This window comes from Myotis brandtii, unplaced genomic scaffold (genome assembly GCF_000412655.1).
Source record: "Myotis brandtii unplaced genomic scaffold, ASM41265v1 scaffold187, whole genome shotgun sequence".
In the NCBI taxonomy this organism is placed as follows: domain Eukaryota; kingdom Metazoa; phylum Chordata; class Mammalia; order Chiroptera; family Vespertilionidae; genus Myotis; species Myotis brandtii.
In genome coordinates, this window is record NW_005356944.1 from 5,635,692 (window position 1) to 5,662,081 (window position 26,390).

The window sequence follows — 26,390 nt, forward strand, 5'->3', positions numbered from 1 at the left end:
TGTTTTATTTCTGGTTTCAGCATCTTGGCATTTCCCTCTGTCAATAAATAGTTAAAAAGACCATGTAAGTGTCAGGAGGAAGGAAAAATTCTGGATAACCCACCAACCAGATAGTCAGCTGTTCCACATGAAAGGACTCAGGGGGTCCTCTCTCCTGGGATCCTCCCTTCAACCTTTCTCTCTAGGCTGTTACCTGGGGGTGGGGGAGACGGGCTTTTCAAAGTCCATTGAAATTGCCACTGCCCAACAGGTGATTGTGGTGCCTAAGAAGATAACCCATGTGTGCGCGTGTGTGTGTGTGTGTGGGGGGGGTGGGGGTGGGTACCTAGGACCTGCTGAAGGGAGTCCCTTCAGAACCTGCTAGAACCCATGTGTGCGTGTGTGTGTGTGGGGGGTAGGGGGGGGGTATCTAGGACCTGCTGAAGGGAGTCCCTTCAGAACCTGCTACCTGCATAGCCAGGGCAAAGATCTTGATGCCAAAGCAGAGGAGACTAAATATAAGTTAGTACACGAGACAGATGTCGCTCCCCTATCCCATCGTCTCCTCCAGACTTGAATTTCTGCTCACTTTGCTTTTACATTCTCCCTTCCTGGTGGGAAGGGAGCGCGCACAGGTACTTTTCACCTGAAACAGCCGAAAAGAACAGTCACCACCAAATCAATTCCTCACCCATTAATAGGTTGTCTCTCTGCTCCTGAGACACAGGCATAACCTGGTTAGACCTGTTTTGTTTGAACACTAACGTGTGAGTTGGCCAAATGCAAATGAGCCAATGTTTGTAATCCTTTATTTTATTTTTTTTAAAGGGCCCGGCAGCCAATCAGAAGAGGAGGAAGTGACTTAGGGAATTCCCGGTTGGTGGCTTATTGCTTAACATCCTACAAAATGATTTAAAATTATTGTCATATGCATTTATCTTCACTCTGATGAGGGCTCAGACGTGATAACAGCCCAGGTTCCCCATCCCCGCAGGAGCTGGCGTGACGGCTGCCGGCCGCCTCCCCTCCATTAGCCACAGCTATTGGATTTCCCACCCAGAATCTTTAGCAAATGAGGTAAGTCCTTATTTTTAAACCTTCTTTGGAATCTGGAATTCAACCACCTGAGTGGAAAGAGAAGCCTGCTGGAATCAGACAGATGAAACTAAAGCAGACTCCCGGAGGCAGCAGGCAGGAAGTAAGCTCCACTCACCTGTGCTTGCCTCACTGGGTTTTAACAGAAGTGTATGTTGGGGGGCAGGTGGGCTGCGTTGGATGTGCGCTGTGAATTCCTTGTATTGAGCCTGGACGTCTAGTCACTGTGAATTTAGAAGCCCCTGGTTTCCCTCTATCTGTGTGACAAAGCCATTTCCCTGGGTTGAATTCTGAACCCAATAGGCAGCTAGCTCGGTGCGGAACTGGTTGGCTCAATAGCTGTTGGGGCTCATGTTCTCACATTCTAGAGATGTCTTCTGTTGGTAATTTTTCTGACTCAGTTGTAGGGAAAGGCAGAGTCCTTTTTAGTATATTCGGTGGTGGAAGATGGCCGGAAATAAGCAAGGGCGTTCGCATCCACACCGGGAAAAGTGGCCAGGCAGCCCAGGTAGGCAAGGGCATTGGGGAGAGCTGCTTGCCTAAAAATGACTTTGTCCAGAAAAAAAAAATTGGCAAAGAGTTTCGCCATATCACAAGGTGACAAAATAACCTTTTGTTTGTCCCATAATGGACTACTATGGCCACACAGGCAGAACGTGAGTCAGCAGCAACAAATGCCTTCTAAGTCAGGGACTCTTTTTGATTTTGTTTGGACACCATGGGGAAATATTGGCCCCAGGGTGGATGCAGCTGGGAACAGTGAGGAATTCATCTTCTTGTTGGTAAATAACAATACCGAGTTGGGAAGGTGACGTGTTCGCCATCTGCCTTTGGCAAGGTTCAGTATACTCCCAGTATTGAGGGAGCGGGTGTCTTTTTCAGATGAAGTGCACAATTCTGTGAGCCTATGTACACAGGTGTGTGTGCCGGTCACTTACCTTAGAGGCAGGTAGAGAGTGAGTGTGCGGATTTGGAGACTTTCAGACGGAAGGTCTAATTCAGGCATTGATTCTGTAGACACGGGTGTGAGGATGTGGTCAGAGAGAGCCTTTCCCTATATAAAAGGGCAGTGGGGGATCATGAGTGGACGTGTGCTAATTTCCGAGCTCCAAGGAAGAGCCAGTTTCCAAGAGGAGCGATGAAGTTCTGTTGTTAGGATGAACTGCACGGAGAAGCAACACTATCCGAAAAGGCTCTCCGGAGATTGTAAGAGTGACATTAATTGCTGCATTTGGAGTTTGGAGAAGGCCCCCTGGTCCTCTTTTGGTGGCCCGGAATCCTGAGACTGTCAAATAACTCGAAAGCCATTTTTTAATCTCAAGTCCTGTAGGATCACGCCACTTCCACACCAGTGGCTGATGGCTTATGTGGCTAGATATTAAAAACGTTGGAACCTGGAAACGTGAAATGAGGGTCATTTGGAAGTTTGTAATCACATTTGAAAAAAATGAATACAATGGCGACGATCCTTTTCCATGTTTCCAAAGTATTTTACAAAGGCATGTTTAAAAAAAAAGTAACTTTGAGGGAACCACTGTGCTGTAAGTTCTCTCGTGTTACTATGTGAGATGGCGGCCCAGACTGGGCCGTCTTAGGGTGGCTATGGATAGGGTGGTGCCTTTGATCCAGGTGCCATATGTACAAAAGAGCTCCAATTCAATGATATATTTTCCTTTTGTGCTAATAAGCTTCTATTTGTTAAAATTCAAACAATCCCTTTTTGTGACATTCTTATTTCTTTTAAAAAATACATTGTGAGCTCCCCAGCATGGAAATGCCTTGTTCCTTCCTGAACCTCTGAGAAGCCTGGTCCCTTCACACTTCCCATCCCGTGTTAATGCACCCATTCATTCACCAACTTTACCCAGATCCTCTTTCAATGCCTTTCGACTCCCTGAGAGGCTGAGACAAAATGAAAACCGAGAGGTTAAACTATTTGCTCAACTGCATTCAATTCGTGAATTGGAAACTGGAAGGAATTCATAGCAGGTCTCGGGTCAGAATGTGAGTGCTTTGGGTCACCGTTCCCTGCTAAGAAGTGGAATTTAGCTTTTGTGAATCTTGTGCTGTTTTATTTCCTCCTCATACCCCTCACCCCCTCCTCCAAATTAGGGGATTTTAGCCCTGGGCTGTGTTCTTGAGACCATCTTGCTTTTCTGAAAGCCCAGCGCTAAGAACCTTGTTCAATGTTAAAGCATCAAACACAGACACAGAGATTTATACAAGTCGTTAAGAGGTTATTCGGTTTCCCCCGACCTCAGATGCAGTCATTTCTGAGTCCTTTCAAAGAGAGGTGATTTTCAAAGGCCTCTGGGTGGGGTGACAGCCATGACAGAACCTGCTAACACACTGGAGAAGCAATGCCACAGTTTTAAGGAACCAGATACTATAAAGTTGGAACCTGATTTTTTGGTGACACCCTTTTGCTGCGTTTCAGCTCATTTCTCATGTAAAGATGGCTTTCTGGTAGAATTAAAGTGACAATCACTTCTGTTGTGGGTGGGGCCCTGGTCGGGAGGTATTGACTGCACGGCAGGCTTGGTGTTTAGAGCCCACGTGTTCTCACCCTGGCGTGGTTACTGGGGGTAACCGGCCGAGTGGGTCAGCCGATTGTCATCTGAAGACAGAGTCAGGGTGGCAGCCATATCTTGCCAGGATTCCCTTAAATCTGTTGGATGACTGCAGAGGTGGGGAAGATAAACTTTATTTAGTGTGTTCTGATGGCAGTTTTAAAAAGATTTTAAATAATATGATTTGTCCTAAGGAATAGGCAATTGTGCTCTTATTAGAAATATGTGACTGCTATGTTTTTATTTAAATTGGACAGGGTGTTAAAGGGCCCAACCATTAAGCTGTGCAGGAAATGAACAGTGTGGTAGGGAGAATGGTGCTAATATTGAATGGGGCATGTGTTCAAGCTGAACAGCACCGATGTCAGGAAGCTGGAGGAGAAATTTCCATGGATCCCTCAGAGTTATTGATAAAAAATGTATTGGACTTCAGAAGGGAAAAAACACACACATTTCTTTAAGAATTTTCCCTGAAGAATTTCAGATTCACCTTGTGAGTGATTGGAGCACAGCGTGGACAGGGGGTGTGCAGGACAGCGCCCAGGACTGGCAGTCAGAAGGCCTGCTTTTCTAGCTCCGGCAAAGCTACGTGCTCGGAGCCACACACTCCACCTCTCTGGAATTTAGTCTCTCATCAGGACAAAGGAGCTTGAGTCTGATTGTCTCTAAGATCCATTTCAACCCCTGGAGTCTGATGACCGGGATAGAATGAAAGGTCAGCGGAATCCATTCCAACCCCTAGATTCTGACGACCTTCCTATGCCTCGAGGTCAGCAGGTTTTCCTGGAGTCTGTGAAAGCTGAGAATGGGGTGGAGACACCCTCCCTCTTCAGGATGAGACAGGAAAAAACACCAGTAGAAGCCTTACATGGCTTCCTTGGGGTCTTCAGAATGTTGGCTAAGGGATGCAGGTGGAGGTTCCAAGACCGGATACCTGGAGCCTCTATTGGGGTGTTAGAGTCTGTTCCCACGGCAGCATCCCATCTTGATCAATCTGCCTCCTGTGTCCAAGGTCGGTGGGAGTGTCGAGGTGGATGAAGCTGACTGTTTTGTGACCACAGGGAGCAGTGGGTGTACATGAGAAGGCACTCTACTGACGTCTTCTATAAAACACCAAAGCCGTCTGTTGGAAAGTGAACATACAGACACTCATGGAGCCACTCAGCTTGCGTGGTGCTGATCAGCTCGCTTGACTGACAGTCCATGGATTATTGGGTAGATTGGATGGACAGGGACTCACTTTTAGAGGAAGACCCTAGGGGTAGCAGAAGGGGCGCATGATTGGCTGAGCCACTGGGCAGCCAACCTGAGGACGTGGGTGTTCCCAGAGGGCCTCAGCCTATGTCTGCAGCAACCAGGCCTGCACCAGGGTGAAGCAGGGTGGCCCATGTAAAGAGGCCCCCAGGGTTTTAATTGGCCCTGTTTTAAAAGAGACCTGTTGTAAAAATACTCTTTTAAAAATTGATTTCACTAGCACCTAACCACACTCTGTCTCCAGTTTGTTTTACAGGGCCGGGCCCCTTGTTTTTACAGGGCTGGGCCCCTCTTGTAGTTCATTAGATCCACATTATCTTTTTTTCTCTCTACAATCTTCTTCCACACCCTGACCCGCAGAGCCCCCTCTCCTTCCTTTCTCAGAAGCATCTTCATCATTATTAAAGTTGTCTGCCTACTTATTTAAAATCTGGCAAGCATAGGTTCATTCAAAACATGCTTTCTGATGAAAACAAAGCCGAAGACAAAAAGGAGCCCCAATGCCTATGATAGTATTTTGATTATTAGACGAATAGACCACCTCATTTACCCCACTGTTTTAACACACGGACTTACTTTTACTTTTGTACGACCTTATCTAGATGTACACGTCCTGTGAAACTGTTGTAATTGTGGTGAACTTAAACTTTCATATCCTGCCACTCCCCCCTCACTCTGTATTACAGACACAAACAATCTTGGGGGTTAGCCATCATTTACCCAATTGTGGATTTGAGAAATTTCCACCACCCCGCTGGCTCTTTCTCCGCTGGATGTAAACTTCTTCTAACTGTCTGAATAGTCTTTCCTGGAATATGAAGAAGGTCTTCTATTTTTTGCATATGACAAAGGATCTTGGAGAATGTGGCTGTCTTGTAGAGATTACTTTGGGATCCCTCTCAGGACCCTTTTCAATAGTTCCCTTAGTGGAGATAGTGATGTGTTCTGGTGGCTCAGGTAAGTGTGGTCGAAAAGGTGAGGCTGTTTTCAGCCATGTCTGCATGCCGACTACCAACAGGACGTATTTAGTCTTTGCAGTGGGTGTTAGATTTGGCCCAAATCCAGCCTCAGTCTCAATTATGTCCACTTGTGAAATTAGAAGCACCTCAGTCCGATTTTAATTCCACTGGTCAGAAGGTGATGGGTTGAGGAACGCAGATGAAGGGCAGACTTTGCTTGTATATTAAAGGGGCAGGAGGTATGAGTTTTGGTTGCCGGGAAACAGCTGGAAGGGTACAAAGAACATTAGGTTTAGTCAAAATACCTGGGTTCAAATCTGACCGCACTGTGGGTAGCTGAGTGACTCTGCGTGAGTTATATAAGCCCTAGGATCTAAGTTTCCTTACCTGGGAAATGGGGTTAATGACATCTGCACAGGACTGCTGTCGGGATGAAGTTAGACACAGAATCTGAAAGCACCGAGACAAATGCTTGTGAGTAAATATTTGGTAATATATGGAGTGGAAATCAAGGATAGCGCCTCAACATGAGTGTGTTCAGCGAATCTCTGTTGGGTTGAAGTGTATGAATAATTCTGGGGTTTTGTTTTTTGAAATGATCGATGATGGTTCTGCACTGTGACCTTGGGAAAGAAATGCGATAGGTTTTCACTGGGGAAGGGGGGTGGCAGGGAGATGGGCTAAATCATCGTAACTGAGGCTTGTCTCGAGCTGGCTGCAAACCACACCCCATGGGGGTGCGGAAGACCTGACGGGGGAGAGCACAGCTCGTTCTTATCCCTGTCTCCGGATGCCCGGCAGGCAGGAGCCTCCAGAAGAAACGGACCCCCCTCCAGGCAGTGCACATGACTAACTGCAACTTCACCTACCATTGCCCACCCCTACAATTCTGGAGCGTGCTTCCACATACTACTGCCCACTGCAGTGAAGGCATTGCCCTGGGTGTTCCAGAGGCTTCAGAAAAAATTCCTTTACTTACTTATTATGGGGCCTGCCTCCTGTAATTTGTTCAAATGAGGCTTCTGGCCACGTGGAAGTGGTTTCTAGAAGCTGTCTGAGTTGAACAAGCTGTCTTTGCTGTTAATAAAACAGGAAGCGTTCCTAATCTGGGATCCGAGGGTCTCTTGGTGTCCATGGAGAGAATCCAGGGAATTTGTGAGCTTGGATGTGAAGAAATCGTTTTTATGTTCAGCAAGCTAACTAGAATTTAATGTTTTCCTGTGACATGAATGTAGGAGAAACTCCGCAGTAGCATGAGCTGTAACTGTGACTGTGACCCGGAGACATTGCAGGCATGTTCCTGTCACATTACACTTGTCACAAATTGTCTCCAAATAGTGACATTCAGCACTCCTATATTTCATGGAGGTTATTAGACCCGCACTACATTATCTTAGTTTATGTCTTAATAAAGATGTACATATCTTGTTATATCGCACATTTATTTTAAAAAGTGTTTTGATCATTGTATTTCAATAGAAACTTGCTTTCTACTCTTATGTAATTGATTTTGCCATTTAAAACAATTTTGAGGAGGGGTCCATAGGTCTCATCAGACTTCAAAAATGGGTCTATGTTATAAATCAAGGGTGAGGAACCCCTAATTGAGAGCATTCCCTCGCACAGGGCTAATGAAAAGACTTCTGAGCAGCGTCAGCTAATGGATGGTCTCTGTCAAAACACGAGTATGTGTTTCCCACGCATTGTTCCTGCGTATGGGGAGCTTTAGAGTTGCGGCGGGACGTCGGCATAATGAGAATAATGGCAACAGCAATAATAATAATGGTGATAACAGCTAACTTTTGCGGAGGGCCTGCTGTAAGCCAGGTGCCTTCATAGGCGCGCTCAATGTCATCTTTAGTTTATCTTTTTATTTTATTTTTTGGTGTCATATTTAGTTTAATTTCCCCAACAACTTCAGGTGGTCATTGATGGGGCAAAGGTAGAAAAGATCTTCCTCCTGTCCCCCATGGTGACAGAGCACTGGTGCAGGTGGAGGCCAAAGTGGGGACCGGCCCCTGGACCAGTCAGTGTCCAGATCTGCAACCTGTGCCGTCACGCAGGGCACCTCCCTTTGAAAGACACTGTGCTCGGTTTCCTGCCGGTTGTTGCTGCCTTGCAATTCTCAATACACTGTGAACAGGGGCCCTGCGTTTCCCTTTTGCAAATTATGGAGCTGAGCCTGTCTCTGGAGGCGGTGAAATTGTTCCAACAGGTGACGACTCCCGAGGCCGGGGCGCTCCTGTGGAGAGCCAGCCCCTGCCCCTTCTCCTCTGGCCCGTCTGGCTGAGCACAGGGGGAAAGCTGAGGCCTGGCCAGCAGGATGCTGTGTGTGTTTTTTGAGTTGGTGCATCTTCTAATGTTGTTTGAGCACCAAAGACTTCCTCTGAATCACCTGGAGGAATGGGAGAACAGCTGGAAGGAATTTGATTCCTTGGAAAACCTTTCTAGTGAGGAGTTGCTTGCCTTGCAGATGATTCTTCTCCCCGCCCCCCCCCCCACCCGATTTTAAAATAATTTAAAAGTTTTTTCAATTACAGTTGACATACAATATTATATTAGTTTCAGGCGTACAACATAGTGGTTAGACATTTATATACCTTACAAAGTGACCCCCACTCAGTAAGTCTAGTACTCACCTGACACCATGCACAGTTATGACAATATTATTGACTCTCTTCCTTTTGCATTTTTTATTTCCCAGAGGGTTTACTGCGTAGACCAGTGAGCTGGGAGAGGCAGAGTAAAGTGTGTTCCGGAAGGGAAAATGGGACACAGTGAGCCAAGTCTATCCTTCTTATGTGAAAGCACTAAAAAGAAACTTGAGCTTTCTTGCTGTCATTTAGTGATTATCGGTACAAAAAGAAAACCCCAATTCTTCTAAATAGGATATCCTCTGATCTGTGAGCTAAAATTCAGATATTGCCCTAGCCAGTTTGGCTCAGTGGATAGAGCGTCAGCCTGTGGACCAAGGGGTCCTGGGTTCGATTCTAGTCAAGGGCACGTACCTTGGTTGCAGATTCCTCCCCGACTTGGGCCCTGGTCAGGGCTTGTGCAGGAGGCAAAAAATCGATGTGTTTCTCTCACATTGATGTTTCTCTCTGTCTTTCCCTCTCTCTTCCACTCTCCCTAAAAATCAATAGAAAAATATCCTCGGGTGAGGATTAAAAAAAAAAAAAGAAAAGAAAGGAAAACTCAAATATTATTTGCTTCCTAAACTGCAAAGACGATCATGGAATACGCCTGGTGAGGTTCTAAGTTTTTACAAACTGTTCCAAGGTTTCAAACAGGGTGGTGGACTTGGTGGAGGAGGGTTGGAGTGATGGATTATTTATTCAGGCTCCTAGAATGACACAGCCATGGTCTTTCTCTCGTCGCTGTGATGTCCACAACACGGCAGGTCTGTCTTCAGGACCCGTGGCAGCTCAGACATCAGATGCTTTTCCAAAGAAGCCCTAGTTCCCCCTTAATTTTTCAGTAACAATACCTGCTCTTTGGTCATGGCTAAGAAGTCAGAGGAGGCTGCAGGCAGCCAAGCCCAACCCCTGTATCAATCAGAGGCCTTCAGCAGGAAGCCAGGCTGAAGTTTTGATGGACGGGTGTGAGTGGCCATGAAACAGTGCTCCTGTAGTGCCCGCACTGATGTATGCTGGAGGGAACTTTTTTTTTTTTCTTTAAATATATTTTATTGATTTTTTACAGAGAGAAAGGGAGAGGGATAGAGAGTTAGAAATATCAATGAGAGAGAAACATCGATCAGCTGCCTCCTGCACACTCCCCACTGGGATGTGCCCGCAACCAAGGTACGTGCCCTTGACCGGAATTGAACCTGGGACCCTTGAGTCCGCAGGCCGACGCTCTATCCGCTGAGCCAAACCGGTTAGGGCTGGAGGGAACTTTTATACCAGGGCACAAGGATGATTAGTATGCCTCCTCCTCACATGTAGGGGGAAAATTATAGGAGCTGTACTTAAAGGAATCTCGACTTCCAAAATAAAAGTATGAAATGCTAAGAGACATCCCCCCTCTTTAGAAATATAAGAATTCGTTTTCAAAGCTATAAAGAATTATGTGGCACGCCCCCCTCCGATATATTTATGATAATAAATCCAGTTCATTTACTAGCTCTGTGTCTTTGGGCAAGTTGCTTAGCCTCTCTGTGCCTCCTCATCTATAAAATGAATAATATTAGTACCGATGTCCAGGGTTATTGCAAGGAGTCAATGAGGTCATTCCTGTCAAGCCTAGCTCAATTCCTACCACACCGAGAATGCTCAGTAAATATGAACTGTCATCACTGTCATAGTTTGAGTTGTTGTTTTGTAATTATACAGTCTTTGAGATTCCAAATTAGTGGCTGTTGACCTTTCCTTAGATAGAGTGTCTTGATCTTTTCTTGGGACGAAACATGAATCTTAAAATGGTCAAATCCATGATCCCAGTCCATCCCAGCCCCTCCCTGACTCCAATCCTCCACTCGCACCTCCCTCCACCCTTTCTGCATTCCTACGCGGTTGATCTTATTTATTTTTCAGTCGACTGAGGGTGTTGTTAAATCTTTTCTTTTTCGGGCTGCCCGATTTGGTTCTGAGGCACTCCACTCCCTACCCTGCTCATGACAAGAATGCTTGGGAATGCTCAGCCAGCCACATCCCTCCCCAGTTGGAACACCCTGTTCTTAATGCTCCTTGAGAAGCGGTGTTCCTGAGGCCCTTCCCACTGCCCTGACCCCCCACTGAGCCAGTGGTCTGGTGGTAATGAAGGTCAAGGGCACAGAGACAGCTGGGGAAGGTGGTCACCTAGGGAAACATCGTGCGTTGCCCACGCCCTGTGCTTTCTTCTCAAAGCTTAAAAAGAGATGTTAAGAGGCTTCTGCTCTCTGGGTGATGATGCCATTGCTTAATTGGTGTTGTCATGATCTCCATTTGAATGATTTGTTTAGCTCTCTGTGGCCCTTTTGGGCTTGAGCTCATCATGTGATATTGACAAAGTGATGAGAAATGAGAGTGTGATGATGCTCGGATTAATGCAGAAATCACACCTTGAGCTTAGGTCCTTTCTACCTGGGACGTGGGACCTCAAGTCGCTTGGCAGGACATGGGTGAGTCTGCACAGCCCGCCTTCGAGGTAGGTATGGGTAACTTCATTTCCCCAGTGGGAAAGCTATGGTCTGGGGACTGGGGTTTTCAAATTATACTGTTTGCCCAGGGCTGGACATAGGAAGTCTGTGGGAGAGGCCAGACTGCGTTCAGGCACTCCCAGGCTGTTTCAGGAGGTAACCTGCAGACCACACCTACTCCCAGGACCATATTGACTTTCGGAAGTCGACAATTTGGAGGAGTGTGGTTTGGTTTTGATCCTATCCCAGCAGCCCCTTCTCTGCCCATGTTAATCTGATTCATGATCTTAGCCTGGGCTGGCTGGAGGCTGGCCATGTCATTCTGCAGATCTTGGACACCCCTCAGCGCCACCACGGAGCCAGCCAATGGAAAAGTACAGTGTCTTCTGGCCTCTAGGCCCGACCAGCTCTGGCTGGCCTACCTGATTCCCTCTTACTTCCGAGGGAGTGGGAGGGTAGCATCTGAACTGAAAATGCAGGGTTTTGTGTGTGTGTTGGGTTTTTTTTTGTGTGTGTTTTTTTTATTTTGGTTTTTATAGGAAAAACAAATTGGCATGAATGCTCAGTCAAACCAGCTCAGGCTGTTTGGGCAGATGCCTTTCTTTGCTTTTTTTTTTCCTGTTTATTTTCCAACAAATCAATGCTTAACTGGTTGTTATCGGAGCAGAGCAACAGGTGCAAAAAAATAACTCTGCTGCCAACTCAAATGAAAAGGTAGGGCTTATACCCTCTGGGGGGTATTCCGAAGATAACAGAAGCCCCTGCCAGCACCCAAATTCACTGCTCTGTTTACGGTGGGTTTCATGTTAACAACCTGCTTCTAACCCTCCTATACATAAACACGCCATTGTCTCGGGGAGAGACATTCAGCCATCCAGACAACCGACGGCTTTATTCTGCCCCAGTGGTGATTGGTTTTGGCTGAGGCTGCTCTGTGAAACTCAGGGGCCTTACCCTGCCTGCCAACTTGATGACTGCGTAAGGGTTTCCTTGTGAAGGCAAGGGCATGGGGTTGCCGGAGAGAAGAGGATCGGTCCTGCTTTTAAACGTAGTTCAAGTTCTTTTCAAGGTTGGTCATTTCCAAATGCCAGAGAAGGTTGTCTGTCTCTCTCTGCTCCTGCTCCCCTCTGTCCCCAACCGGAGGTGGGGACTGAGCTCAGATGACTTTGGAGAGAGCTACCATTGTTTTGGAAGTGCTGTGCTTGCTGAATAGTCTACCGGGGGAGGATAGCATCTGTGTTTTGTCCCCAGCACCCAGCATAGTGCCCAGCATCTAGTAGACACTATATGTATACAGATGTTAGATATTTATGGAAATGGATAAATATTTATAGTAGCATGACAAGAATTTCTTGATGATCATTTCTCTCCCCTGAAGGTTAAAAGGCTGAGACCCCAATTTTCCTGGATATGAGGCCTCAAATCCAGGGTGGTTAAGTAACCTTTTGAAAGACTAAGGTGGGGGTGGGATCAGGTAAGGGGTGACTCAGCCAGCCACGAGATTCTCTTCGTAGGAGGAACCATCATAAAAATCCTCTGCAAATGCTGTGCTCTGGGGCCGGATTTGTTTGTTCAGGCTTCAGAGACTCGTCCTCATACGCAGCTGAGCCCTGCTGAATTTCCCAGCTAGGTGGTACCGGGCATTGGGACCTGCTTTGGGTCAAGTAGACAGACAACGTGGTGATAGAATCACACAGACAGATTGGAGGTTAAGTTCTCCGGATTGAATGTGTAGTCTCTGACTTTTTCAAGGATTTCCTGGCATTTATGGATGTTTCCTTCAAGACTGAGATCTCCTTATTGTGGGAAATGAGGGAAGGCAAGTAAGTGAATCTATGACCAGAAGTTCTTACCTGAGAGAGGGCTTAAGCATTGGTGAAGGGAGGTTGGTAAAAATGCAGGTCCTGATTCCGAGATCATGGGTAAGATCCCAGGAAACTTCAAGTTTAACTCCTCCTTAGGTGATGAGGATGCGGGTGGTCTATTGAAATACCTGTGTGGCCTCTTAGCTAAGCAGGAAAGTAAGGTCATAAGGGTCATCCTAGATGCAACAGTCCCTCTGCCGCTCCAAAGACCTGCAAAGGCCTCTTTTATTTTGTTTTGTTTTGCTATACTTTCTTTACTTTGGGATCATTTGTTTTTGGAATAGAGAAAGAGGGTTAGTGGGAAGACAGATGCTGAAGTTCAGGAAAATTTGCTGAATTCTTCACTTCATTGCCAAACAGAGGTCCAGGGTGACCTTGCTGAATGCGTGGCTCCCACATCAGCTGCTGAAGGAGAGGGCCAGCGGGGCCCTTCTGGTGTCCCTGAAGGGGAACAAGGCAACAAGGCTGAGTAAGAGAGAAGAAGAGAATCTCTCAGGCCTTCTCTTGTCGGTTGGAATAAAGGTGTCTCCCAACCCTGACTCCACTAAGAAGTCTTCCTTAACTTTCAATCCAGCCTGAGTGCAAGAGAGAATTCTTAAAGATCCTTGGTGTCCATAGACCTGTAGGGGTCAATGGAAGGTCTTTGGAAAGCCCAGGCCCCACAGAACACATGCAAAACCAGGTGTGGACGTGCGGTTTTGGTAAAAGGGGAGAGCCTGGCTTCTACTGAGATCTTGAAAGGCGCTGTGACCTTTAGATTCAAAGCTTGCCTTATTCTTCTCAGTTTGTTACATCTGAATGGGACTGATAAAGGCTCCGGAGGCCATGTACGTTCATCTTGTCTTTCAATCAACTTCAGCGCTTGTCTGCTGTCAGTATCTTCGTCTTGCCTGAGTCTGGCACCAAGAATGATAAAGATCAGCATAATATGTATATTTATTTCCAAATGCTTAGAGTCAGTAAAGTGTATCTATAATGGATCAACACTTGGCCTCCCAAATCTGCATCATTGCTCACGAAAACTCTTGAAAGCCCAGGAATAGTACTTCAGATGTTGCCCCTGGGAGCATGAAATGTCTGCTTCAGAACACATTACAGGGTTATGAAATTACCTGTGATGTCATCCCGAGAGGATCAAATACATTCCCCAAGCTTGATTCACATTTTGATTCACTTGAAAAACATGAATTTTGCCTGTATTACATTCAGCGAGACTTCGCACGTACATGAATTTTCTTCCCTCCTGGTTGGGAGTGTAGTTCCTTTGAAATGGCAGTCATACTGAAACGGGAAGTCAGGACACTGTTGCAACATCCGTAAGGCAAAGACTTGGACTTCACCTGCTGGCAACTGATTAAGGACCGAGAATGGTCTGGATATTGTTGTCATTGCCACAACAACTGTTCAAAATGCCTACTTGCTCTTCTGGCTGGAGGAGTAAAATTACCCAGTTTCGTGGCAATTTGGGGATGGTGTGGTTGAATGAATACAAGAGCTGGGACAACGGCAGACCATGGCTTTGATTCCAGTCCCTTGGGGCTGGGGACAGAGAATACAGGCACAAGCCCTGCTTCAAGTCTGCTCTGTGGCCCTTAGCGCCCCCAATCTGTCTTAGCCTTGCAGCAGGAGCAAACTGTGCTTTTTGGCCTGAGGTCTCATTCAGGTAAAGCACAAATAATTATGGACCAGTTTAAATCCAAAATATAAAAGAAAATGACTTTATAGAGTCATAGAGAAAGTATTTTGCCAGGATATGGCAAAAGTAGGTTTACAGTTGTGAGTACCTAAAGCAAAGAGTTTATTCCTGTATTATTATTATTTATTAAGTATTGTATTGTTTTCCATACGAACAACTAAACCTACACTTGCCCTATCCTGTGTGTATGTATGTATACACGTATGTGTATATGTATGCCTGTAAGTGTGTACCTATGTATATGTGCATAGTTCTGCTTTAATGGCTAAAAGAGTATCATGGAGGAAACTGTCCCAGCTTTGGAACCACTAGCATATTCCTGCCTAAGCATATTGTAGGAGAGGCAAAATGAAGGCAGCTTTCTATTCTTTCATCCTGAAAGGAGCTCTTGGATATATTAGAATGAGAGATGCCCTGAGATTGCTCTGGCAAAAGGGAAAGAGGGTCTCAATCAGGGTCCTGCATGATTGATGGGCCAGAGAATTTTATCACCTTGGAGAAGTGTGGTAAAGGCGTGAGGCCCCAAATGGCACAGGGAGAATGCATGACTATGTATGGAAGGGTGTGGGGGTGAGGATGAGCTGAGGGCAACATTCTTCTCTGGGAAATACCTTCTTCTCAGCAGAAAGTGGCTAAATTCCCAGGGTTTGTTGCTAGACAGTCCAAGATTGAATTCTCTTCTAGCTCCAATTCTCGCTAAGCTGTGCAACCTTGGACAAGTTACCTAACTTCTCTGAGCCTCAGATTGGCCATCTGTGAAATATCTGAATATTAGCCTTATGGAGTTATTGTCTCGACTGAGGTAATGCATTTAAAACTATTAACAAAGAGCTGGCACATTTTAAGTGCCCAGTAAGCCCTAGATACTTTAATGTAATCTATTATAATAAAAGCATAATATGCTAATTAGACTGGACAGCTGAATGACCTTCTGGATGTCATTCCGGACGTCCTTTCAGACGAAGCCACCATGGTGGGAACCAAGGCAGTAGCAGTTAGGGGCGACCAGGCAGGCAGGCAGAGTGGTTAGGGGCAATCAGGCAGGCAGGCAGAGGCAGTTAGGGGTGATCAGACAGGCAGGCAGGTGAGCCATTAGGAGCCAGCGGTCCCAGATTACGAGAGGAATGTCCCGGATTGTGAGAGGGTGCAGGCTGGGCTGTGGTACCCTACCATGCATGAATTTCATGCACTGGGCCTCTAGTAATAATGATAATTATCATTATTTTTATAGCATTCAGTCCCAGATCTCAGTAACCCCACCATGGAGCAAAAGACATTCCCTCATGCATGAATTTCATACACCGGGCCTCTAGTAATAATGGTAATTATCATTATTTTTATAGCATTCAGTCCCAGGTCTCAGTAACCCCACCATGGAGCAAAAGACATTCCCTCCGGCTGAGCAAGCCCAGCTGGGCTGTATTTGTCTTTGCTGGGAGGTTCTCTCTCGGCATTTAAGAGGAAAAGCCTGTTGAGCAATCCTTGGCCTTGATAGGAGTCCTGAGACTGGGCATAGCCTCCTGGGGCCTGGGGTACATGGCCCCAGCTCCCTGCCAGAGTCCCAGTGGTGCCTCCTTCCTCTTGCTTTCTTGTCTCTATTCGCTCCAATCCCAGACCCTATGCTTTGTGGTGACTGAGCATTCCTCATGCGAAGGGGCCCTGTGGGTGAAAGGAGCCCTGTGGCCACTCTCTGGCAGGAGCTCCCATTTAGACATGATGCTCTCCTTTGCACCTGTACACCAGCTGTGGTGTGGGAGTGCAACACAGAGTGATACCCGGGGTCTGTGGAGGTGTGCCCTCCCACTGCTCCTGGCAGCCTCGGGCACAGTGTGTCTTGTGAGAGGAATGGGGGCAGGCGGAATGGCTTTCAGTCCCCCAGGCAGGCACCATGCCCACGGGGGCATAGCACGGCTTCTGTGAGCAATGGCTGAGAGATGCTGCTCATAGCTCAGCCTAATGGTGCATCCACACAGCAGCCGGAATGGGGGATGAGGAGGCGGAAAATCCAGCTCTAGGCTCCATGGTGCCAGCTAGTAGATGGTGTAGATGGAAGAGGCTACAGGCCTTGCTTGAAATTAACTTGGCCCTCAATTTCCTCCTTGGATATTCAACAAAATAGTAACAACACAACAAATAACAAGTATTATGATAAGAACCAGCTAACATTGACAAGTGCTTACTATGCATCAAACACTTCTCTATGCATTTTACAGTATCCTCTCATTTTATCTTTCAACAACCCTTTTCATATCGTCTTTGTTTTGTAAATGAGGAAGCTAAGGCCCAGAGAAGTTGAATTCCTTGTCCAAACTTGCCCCTTCAGCAAATTGGCAAAGCCAGGCAGGATTTGAACTGTGGCTCTTTGACTCCTGAGTTGGGGGGATGGGGGGGTAACCATTATACTATCCTGCCTCTGAAGAGTCCACTCTGGCTCCAAGGATGTTTCCAACTCCAACCAACACAGTTTAAGGAGACTCGGGGGGCAGGCCCTGTGACAATCACTAACATTTCCTGGCACTTGCCATGTACGAGATGACATGCCGAGGATTTTACAGACATTCTCGCTGAATCTGCACATCAACTCCATCCCCTCCCTGCTTTTTGTCATATGGGGAAACTGAGGCTTTAGAGAAGGTAGTACTTCCCTAAGGTCAACACAGCCAGCTGGCTGGCGGAATTGAGATTTCCACCCTCGCTTTCCACCCTCACTTCCAATCTGAGGCATGAGCTCTGACTCTGCCCTGAGAAACACAGCGACACTGGGCTGGTGTGAAGCTCCTCTCACCTTGAATTTGTCCTTTCAACTCAGATGCCAGTGAGCTCCCGTCTCTGTGGCCAGGCTCACCCTCTCCCATGTGTGCCACTGAGCTGCGGGCAAAATGTGAGACTCTGAAACGTTAGGGTCACGCCAAGTGTTGCGGTCCCTGCCCCCCAGGCGTGGGGGTGGTAGAGCTGGGGCCGGAAGGGACTCTACCTTTGATGAAGACCTAGAAGAGGTGTGGGCACAGGGTGGTGGGTCGCCTCCATGTGTGGGTGGCACAGAAGCAACTTGGGGCTGTGTGGGAATTTGTGTTTAACCTGAAACTGCCCATTAACACAGTGGGGAGCAGAGAGTGGCCTCGCTCTCCCACCACCACGCAGGCAGGGGCCACCCCAGCACAGCACAGCGCTGCTTCTGCAAAAACGAGTTTCAGGTCGGCCAAGCCCTCCTGGCCCGTCGTCATTTGCAGGGTGGCTGCTGCCTAAGAGGTCCTGGCTGGAAGCCTGGTGTGAGGTTCTCACCCATACATACTCTAGTCTACTGGGCAGGAGCATGGCTCCTCCTCTTCCAAGAAATTGTACATGTCTGTCTCCAAAAGTGTCCGTCTTAGAAGCTTTTGCATGGAGGTAACGTCTTGGTCAGTGTGAAAGTTTGGATGATGAATGGGAGTCTGGAGCCAAATACTGTTCCTCCCATTTTTCTTATATGTGAAGGGGGATAAGAGAATGGAGATGAAACCCCCCCTGGATAACCTACCTTCCATTTCAGTCCTTGGGTTTGAAATGCAATTTACAGTTTGTGTGTGTGTGTGTGTGTGTGTGTGTGTGACCCCTGGATAACCTACCTTGCATTTCAGTCCTTGGGTTTGAAATGCAATTTACAGTGTGTGTGTGTGTGTGTGTGTGTGTGTGTAATTTTTAGTAGCCCAAGCAACAATTTATGCTGTATTTCCAGAATGCCACCTGGGAATAGACAAAGTTGGCCTTGGTACCCAGTGCATTTTCTTAAACCTCCACTTAGGACGCCATTACTTGGATTACTTGGTTTGGACCAGGCACTGTAAAGGGGCCTTACTGTCCCCTATCTCATTTCATCCTCCCACAGGCCTAGTGGTAGGTAGTAATGCCATGTCTGTTTCCCAGGAGAGAATAGAGACGCTCACAAAGGGTAGAGGACAGCCCAAGTTCATCACACTAGGAAGATCAAAGTCAGAGCTGTCACTGCCATAGGCTCTACTTTTAATCCGGTGTTCTCAACTGGGGATGATTTAGCTTTAGGGGACATTCTGGGGGGTTGGGGATGCTACTAGATTCTAGAGGCCAGGGATGCAGCTAGACATCCTGCAATGCACAGCATGATCCTGCAACAAAGAAACACCCCAGCCCAAAACATCAGTCATGCAGAGGTTGAAAAATGCTGCTTTTCACCTACTGCACATGACTGAGGACCACCTCCCAGAATTCCCCCTTGAGCTAGAGATGAGGAGGGGTGAGTCCTTTCTTCAGCTTGCTTTTGACTCGAAGGGTGGAGTCAGCCTTACTTTAGGCTCTGAATTTACTTCTTCAGTCCTGGAAAAAGTAAAGTGTGTTAGAGAAATATCTTGAGAATGGATGTTTAAAGAAAAGAAAGGAAACTGATTTTTATTGGGGGCACGTGTGCTGGTGCTGGGTTAGGCTCCTTTAAACCCATTAGACTACTTATCCTTCAAAGCAGTCCTAGGCTTAAGGGACATCAACGTTTTCCCTGACTCCCCCTTTTAAACCAGGGAAGAAATAAGTTAACATACTCAAAGTCACCTGGCTCAGAATGGAGCCTGAATTCGACCCCAGGCTTCAAAGATCCCAAGTCTCCACCTCACATCCTAGATGCTTTGCTGTGTTTTTTGTTTGTTTTTTTAAAATTTTTCTTTTGGTAGAAAACAATAAAAGCGATGATGAAGGTAAAGTAGGAAGCTTAAAGAAGGGCATTAAACGATCCCCCTACTTTTAAATGAAAAACATTGCTTTTCATACCCCATAAAGGAATCACAAGGTACCACAGAAATTCTGTATTAGTAAATGGGAGTGTGGGTGGGTTGGTTATAATAATGCTTTTAAAAAAATAAATTTCAAGGCACATTTATTATCCATGATCTCATTTGATCTCCACAACAGTCCTTGAGGCTGTTGGGGTGCAAATGCCCTTGTTTTACACCTGAAGGACCAGGCCCTGGGGTGGTTCTTTGCTTCAGCCCTTTCAGGCCCTGGGAGGGAGGGGGTAGGGCTTGGTGAAAGGCCTTCAGCTGTGTGAGCCCGGGGCCTTCTGTGCCCACCCCAGGGGCACTGTCCCTGCAGTGACATGCTGGACTAGAGACACTGACCTCCTTTTCTCACAAGCCTGGGTGAAGCTCAAGTGAACTCTGACTCACTAAGGATTAAGTCACATAAACTCTTTTATGAGTAGTAACCATTTACTGCGCCCTGTAAAAAAGGGGCCCTCGCTATGCTGGCTGCTTTCCCTACGAAAGGGGGTGCCCACTGGGAGCAGTGCTCATGCATGCCAGCCTCTTGGAGCGGGCAGGTGGTGATGGGCAGCTGCGACCTTGTAGTCCTCAAGGTTCTTCTGTGGGTTGAGGAGTTCTGGATGCCGCCCGAAGGTCATGGCAAGAAATGATGTCTGCCCTGAGGAAAGGGGCTGGTGGGCACCAGATCTCCAGGGGAGAACTGGTCCACGTTGTCCTGTGACATTCATTGAATTCTTTTTTGCTGCCTGCTAAGTTCTCTCCGGGCATGGCCTCAATGGCCTCCTAGGACTTTGAGTGTGGGATTGTTCCCATTTTGCAGGTGGAGAAAGCGAACATCAGAAAATGTTTGGCTAAAGAGACTTGGAAGCAGCTCAAGGTCAGGCACAGTAACCGGGGGAACTAGGATCTGAGCCTGCGTCTCCCCAGCTCCAAAACCCCGGAGTTTAGCCCTTACATCACCCTGCCTCCTGGGGTTTTCTTTTGGGAAGTGGTGACAGATCTGAGCCAACCAAGGAGGTAACTCAGAATTGGCCAGGGCAGGTCTCGCTTCCACTGAAATGGCCACTTAGAAACAGCCCTGCAGGCAGATCCTTGTGAAATAATAGTTTCAGGGAAGGCTTCCCTGCCCATCCCCCCAGCCTGGAGGGCCTATTCCTCCCTGCAGATGGGCTGGGCTCTGAGCTTCAGCCCTTTCAGGGTTAAACAGTAACCTTTTTACTGCTTGTGGTTGAGCACATTTTGGCGAGGAACAAGCCCGGCCTTGAGCAAACAGGAGACCGGCCATGCCCCTTCCCTTCCCCAGCCACCCCTCTGGGGACTGAGTGGTTTTCTTTTGCCTTGAAGTCCCTCACCTGATTTCTTAGCTTTACTGCAATTGTTCTAAAAAGTTGGATGGGAAAAGGCCCAGTTATTGTGAAAAAGGGAAAGCTTTCAGTTGTTTTTGTTTTTTTTTCCTTCTCTGAGGGTAAGAATCAAAGAGGTTTCTGTAAGGGAACTTAAAAAGCAATTTGGTCGCCCTGGCCAGGGTGGCTCAGTTGGTTGAGCGTCATCCTGTGTATGGAAAGGGCTCTGTTTCGATTCCCAGTCAGGGCACATGCCCAGGTTGTGGGTTCAATCCCTGGTCAGGGTGCGTGCGGGAGACAACGGATTGATGTTTCTCTCTGAGTTTTTCCCTCTCCCTTCCTCTCTAAAGAGCAAATTTTTTTTTTAAAAAAGCAATGTAGTCACTTTCTTTAGGTGTTTGCGTCAGAGAACTGAAACCCATGGCTGTTTCTGATTCAGGTTATCCAAAAAGATTGCGTCTCTCCTCATAGTGACACCTTCATGGAGCCGTGTCCTAGTTTGTGCCAAGTGCTTAAGGTGTAGGAACTAATTTAATCTCCAATCAAGGCCCGTTCTCACCTTCTACATAGACTGGATTCAGGCCCAATTTTTGCCAAACAACTGTGATGACGATAAGAACAGGCTCAGATCTAGTTAGTTATAATCATCATAAAGGTTTCTGTCTAACCCAATTAACTCCTCATCACTGCTCTGTCCCCAGTACCTAAGACAATGCCCAGACTATTATAGGGCTGATACATTTTTGTTGAATAAATGAATACACGAGTGATTTTGTATTCCTTTTCCAGGCCCCTCCCCTCCCCTCTCAGGCCCTCCACAGAACCAAAGGAGCGGTGGCTAAATCAGAGCAAGGGGTTTTGAGGGCTGGAACCACTCTGGGTGGGCACTTTGATCCTGGGGGACACTTAAGGATGCAAGATCCCCCCCCCCCATCCAAACAGGCAGAACATTTTCCATGATCTGCTGCTATGAAGCTGGCTCCCTGTCCCTACCCCAACATTTAGGGAGTGCAGGTTACATTCCAGATCCCAGTAAGGGTCAAGCACCTCTGGAACCTGGCTGATCTCCTTTTGAATGACTGAGCATTCATTCATTCACATGGGGCTGAGGTCTGAAGGTGGAGGGTGCCTGGCTTGGGGTAAGAACATGATAGATGCTGGAGAAGTGAAGAAGTATTTTCAAAGTGTAAAATTTGTACATTGTTTAACAAATTCAAGCAAGCCCATGGAAGACAGGCTCTTCTCCTAGGCCCTTTACTGAGAAAATGAGCCCTCAGACTGAAAAAGTCACCGCTCGGTCACTTTCGGAGCTTATGATAGTCTAAGAGGAGAGAGAAAGCTGGTCAGAATTCGTATTGGGAAGGCAGGGGAGGGGCAGTATCTTGTCAGGGAAACCAATGGATTCCTGATGTTATCATGCAGCCAGATGCTGGAGGAGCTCTAAGTAAAATATGACCGAGGCCCTCTGACCCCTGCCCACCCATGGCAGATACACTTGCTGGGTGCCCGGGTGAGGGCCTGCCTGGTGGGCTAGGACTCCCACGCAGGTGCCAGGACTGTGCCTCTACCAGCTTGGATTTTCATTGGTTGCAGTTCCACTTTAAACAAAATCTCTTTGGCATTTTCACTATTGTTAAAAAAAAAGGCTTGGCTTCTGGCCAGACGCGCCCTGTGAGCAGGTATTGCATTTTCCCTTCGCTTCATTCCCGATCGGAGATTATTCATTTATGAATGGGCGGCTGTAAAAACTTGCCTCGTGCATATGAAAACTGAACCTGGAAATTTTTAATTGCCAGTGAGTTTTGCTTTTACGGAAAGGGCCGTAGCAATAGGCTTTGGAGGCAATGGTGGGAAGGGCAAATTCTTTTTTCCTTTCCTCCTAAATTAACTCTCTGACCTGTACTCTCCGGTGACGTTTGTCCAAGAGCCACTGACTGAACAGGTTGTTTGATCGCCTTACAGATCATGATTCTGGAAGGAAGTGGTGTAATGAATCTCAACCCCAGCAACAACCTCCTCCACCAGCAGCCCACCTGGACAGACAGCTACCCCATGTGCAATGGTAAGCCCCTCCCTGCCCCCCTCCTGTGGGTGTTGAGTCTCAGGGGGGTTTTGCTTTGCTTTCATTAGGCTTCGTTTTTCAACTTAAGGTATGAGATGCGGCAGGAGATGTGAGGAACCGCGGGGATGGGGGAAAGTCTTCGTGCTGGAGTTCTCTCTAGGTCCCCGGTGCTGCAGGCTGAAGCCCACTTGATAGATGTCATGGTTTCCTCCCAAGATTCAAGGTTCTGGGTGGGCAGCCTGGCAGATAGGGTTGTAGAGGAGATGCCCAAAGGGAAGGCCACCTGTTGAAACTTTTAACAGTATTTGGCTTAGGATATCCAGATAGGATAGGAGAGAAAGGCGCGCGCGCGTGTGTGTGTGTGTGTGTGTGTGTGTGTGTGTGTGTGTGTGTTGCACGGAAGCATGGAATTCGAGGAGGAGAGGGTTTAGCGGCTTCAACTTTTTATTTCATGCTCCAGTGACCTACCTTTGTCAGGGGAGAAGAGACTTGCCAGGAGACCGTGGGCCCCCCTTTGGTGCTTTAATCTAGAACCTATTGATTAGAAGAGGGAGGGGTTGGTGGTGGGGCTTAGAGAGGGTTTGGTGACCAAGCCCGTGGCTTACTGTAGAAGCGAAACTGAATAAAGTGGTTGCTGAATCAGGGCCCCACACCCCGTGTGAAGGCATTCAGTTGGGGCAGACTGCTGGGCGGTGAACTGCGGGGCTTTAAGGAGCTCTGAGTCTTCTACCCCCGCACCTGCTGCTGATCTCCACTCCAGAGACGGCTGCTCCGACTCCCCTAAAAAATGGAAAAGGCCTGTTGTGAGCAGAGTCTGAGGAGGAGTGGGAGAATAATGGAAGGATTATGCTCTCCAATTGCAGCTGGTCCATGTGCAGCTCTGCCTCTTAACGCGGAATCCCAGCCAAACATGGTTGAAAGCGTGCACAGGTGACCTTCCCTTGCTTGGTCACCTGGCCCACCACACTGCTGCCTTTTCTGGGCAGTGACGTTTTCTGTTGCTGTGGGACCTCCAGGGAGGACTCTAAACAGAGCAGGAAGGGTCTTCAGACTGGACCCTCCATTAAACAGCATTTTTCCTGTTTGCTTAGTTGAAAGCTGGGGCCATTTGTTCAGCAGGGAGTAGAATGTAGGTGCTGCTTTTATTTCTTAATTTCCAGAGGCCTCCCAGAAGGCCCAGCTCCTGGTCATGATTGATGGGGTGGGGGAAGTCCTTTGAAAGACCGAGAAGAGCTGAACTCTTAGGAATCTAAAATTTCAGGAATCTGACCAGTCCACTGGCTGATGGGGAGAATTTTCCAGGCAATTTCATATAAAAGTCTCTGGTGCTTTGAAGTTCCGATAAGATGCACTGTCAGGAATGATCCTTTCATCTGGGTCATGTGCAGTTGAGAGAAGAAATTACTGCAGGCAGGTTGTTGGGTTATTGAGAGCGACTGCCTCTTGTTTGTACTCCCAGAGCTGCACTGTCATAACAACACAATTATTTTATTCTATTTATTTTTTAAAAAATATATTTTATTGATTTTTTACAGAGAGGAAGGAAGAGGGATAGAGAGTTAGAAACATCGATCAGCTGCCTCCTGCACACTCCCTGCTAGGGATGTGCCCGAAACCCAGGTACATGCCCTTGACCGGAATCGAACCTGGGACCCTTCAGTCCGCAGGCCGATGCTCTATCCACTGAGCCAAACCGGTTAGGGTGACACAATTATTTTAGAAAAAAGAGAACAAAGACTTGTGGAACCACACAAAAATATCCCCTCCTTAAACAGCTGTATTGTGAGACCTCCAAAATGACGAGGAATTGGAAACATCCAGTCTAAGCTCTGTGTGTTTATATATCTGGAAATATTTCTATGTAATTTAATTTTTGGACTAGATTTTCCCAATCCTTGTCCCCATTCCTCTCTACCACTGGCTTCTGCTTCAGGGCCCAAGCTGAGGGTGTAGGGCTGCTTTTGTCCGGCCGTGAGGTATGAGGGATAAAGTACCCACTGTGAGTGGCAGCTGTTACCCAAGCAGCCACCTTCATGCCTAAATCATCTGGACCTCCTGGTCTTAGTGCTCCTGAAATCTGGAAGCGGGGGATGGATTCTGAAGGTGTGAGCAAAAGTGGGATTGGGTTGGGAACATTCCCCCTTCAGCCTCTCCTGAGAGCTAGGCCGTGGGCATTATGGGAATCCAATCTTTAGGGGTTCTTTAGCTCCTTGCAACTCAAACTGTATCTACAGACGATCACCATTACCATCACCACCACCATCATCATCATCATCCAGTGGAAGCTTGTTAGGAATGCAGAAGCTCAGGATTCTGTGGAATCAGAATCTGCATTTGAACTACATTCCCTGGTGATTCATATTTACATCAAGGTTTGAGAAGTACTGGTGTACAATGACCTTGAAGCAAAAGTTAGGGACAGTTTTCTTGTGCTACACATTCCACCCTTGAGTTTGTGGGAATATCTGTGTATCAGGTTCAGCTAGATTTCCCCTGCTTCAGCTTAGTGGGCTGCAACAGTGTATTCCCCTAGCCCAGTGATGGCGAACCTTTTGAGCTTGGCGTGTCAGCATTTTGAAAAACCCTAACTTAACTCTGGTGCCGTGTCACATATAGAAATTTTTTGATATTTGCAACCATAGTAAAACAAAGACTTATATTTTTGATATTTATTTTATATATTTAAATGCCATTTAACAAAGAAAAATCAACCAAAAAAATGAGTTCGCGTGTCACCTCTGACACACGTGTCATAGGTTCGCCATCACTGCCCTAGCCCCTGCCCCCCACCTTTCCAGAAGAGAGCTATTCCCCCTAGATCTCTGTTTACAAGGAGACCATAAGACCTCTCAGCCCTGTTACATGTCCCCCCAAAGGCTGGCTGGCTCTCTCTTCTCCATCCCCTAGGACTTTGGGCTGATGATGTTCTCTTAAGAGAGCATGAGATGGTAACCATACACAGATGGTTAGCCTATACTAAACATAGCAACTCTTCACTTGATCTTAGCCAAAAGGCCGAGAAGCGATAAAACATAGCAACTCTTATTGGCTTGAATGAAATTTTCTTCACTGGTATTTGAACTAACCATCTTGTGAATGCACCTCACAACTCTTTCAGGTTCCCACATTATTTCTTTTTCAGCAACAAATTCCACTAATGAAATCTATAGTGAGTGCCTAAGATGGCAAGGCCTCTAAGATAGTTTTCATTGGAGATACAAAGATGCATGAGACAGGGCCCATGACCTTGAGCATACAATTTACAGAGGAGAATAAGACAGTACTTAGATACTCCTAAAGGAAAGCAGAACATGACAAAAGTCATTATGAGAAATACCCAACACGTCTCCTGGCGATTCACAGGACAGCAGCCCTCACAGTAAATGGGAGTCTGTGATGACTTCCCTCGTGGGGTGGTCAGAGTTTGAAAGCTGGGTAGGAATTCAACAGGGAGTGATTGGTAGAATAGAAACTTGCCTGAAAGAACAACATAGAAAAAAGGCCATAGAAGAATCAATAGCTAGTGAAGAGCCTCAATGCGTGGCTTGGCAGTTTTGTGCCTAATTTCAGTGGCTGATGGGAAGCGACCTAAGTTAAGGTAACTGTGTAAGGAAATGACCTCATAGTAGCTATAGTAACCAGTGTGGGGCAGGGATGGGTCAGCACAGTTAGCAGATGAGGAACC

General features: G+C 47.1%; 1 protein-coding gene across 5 annotated transcripts in view; it reads left to right on the forward strand.

Moving 5' to 3' along the window:
- Positions 1-879: 879 nt before the first annotated feature.
- Positions 880-26,390, forward strand: part of EHF (ets homologous factor) — a 44,204-nt gene continuing 18,693 nt past the window's right edge. For 2 of the 5 annotated variants that reach the window (XM_005864415.2, XM_005864416.2), the window contains exons 1-2: positions 1,065-1,177; positions 22,606-22,705. In XM_005864415.2, the coding sequence (XP_005864477.1) occupies positions 1,139-1,177; positions 22,606-22,705 (139 nt within the window). In that variant the 5' untranslated portion in view covers positions 1,065-1,138. The other 3 variants (XM_005864418.2, XM_014538169.1, XM_005864417.2) reach the window with 3 other exon arrangements.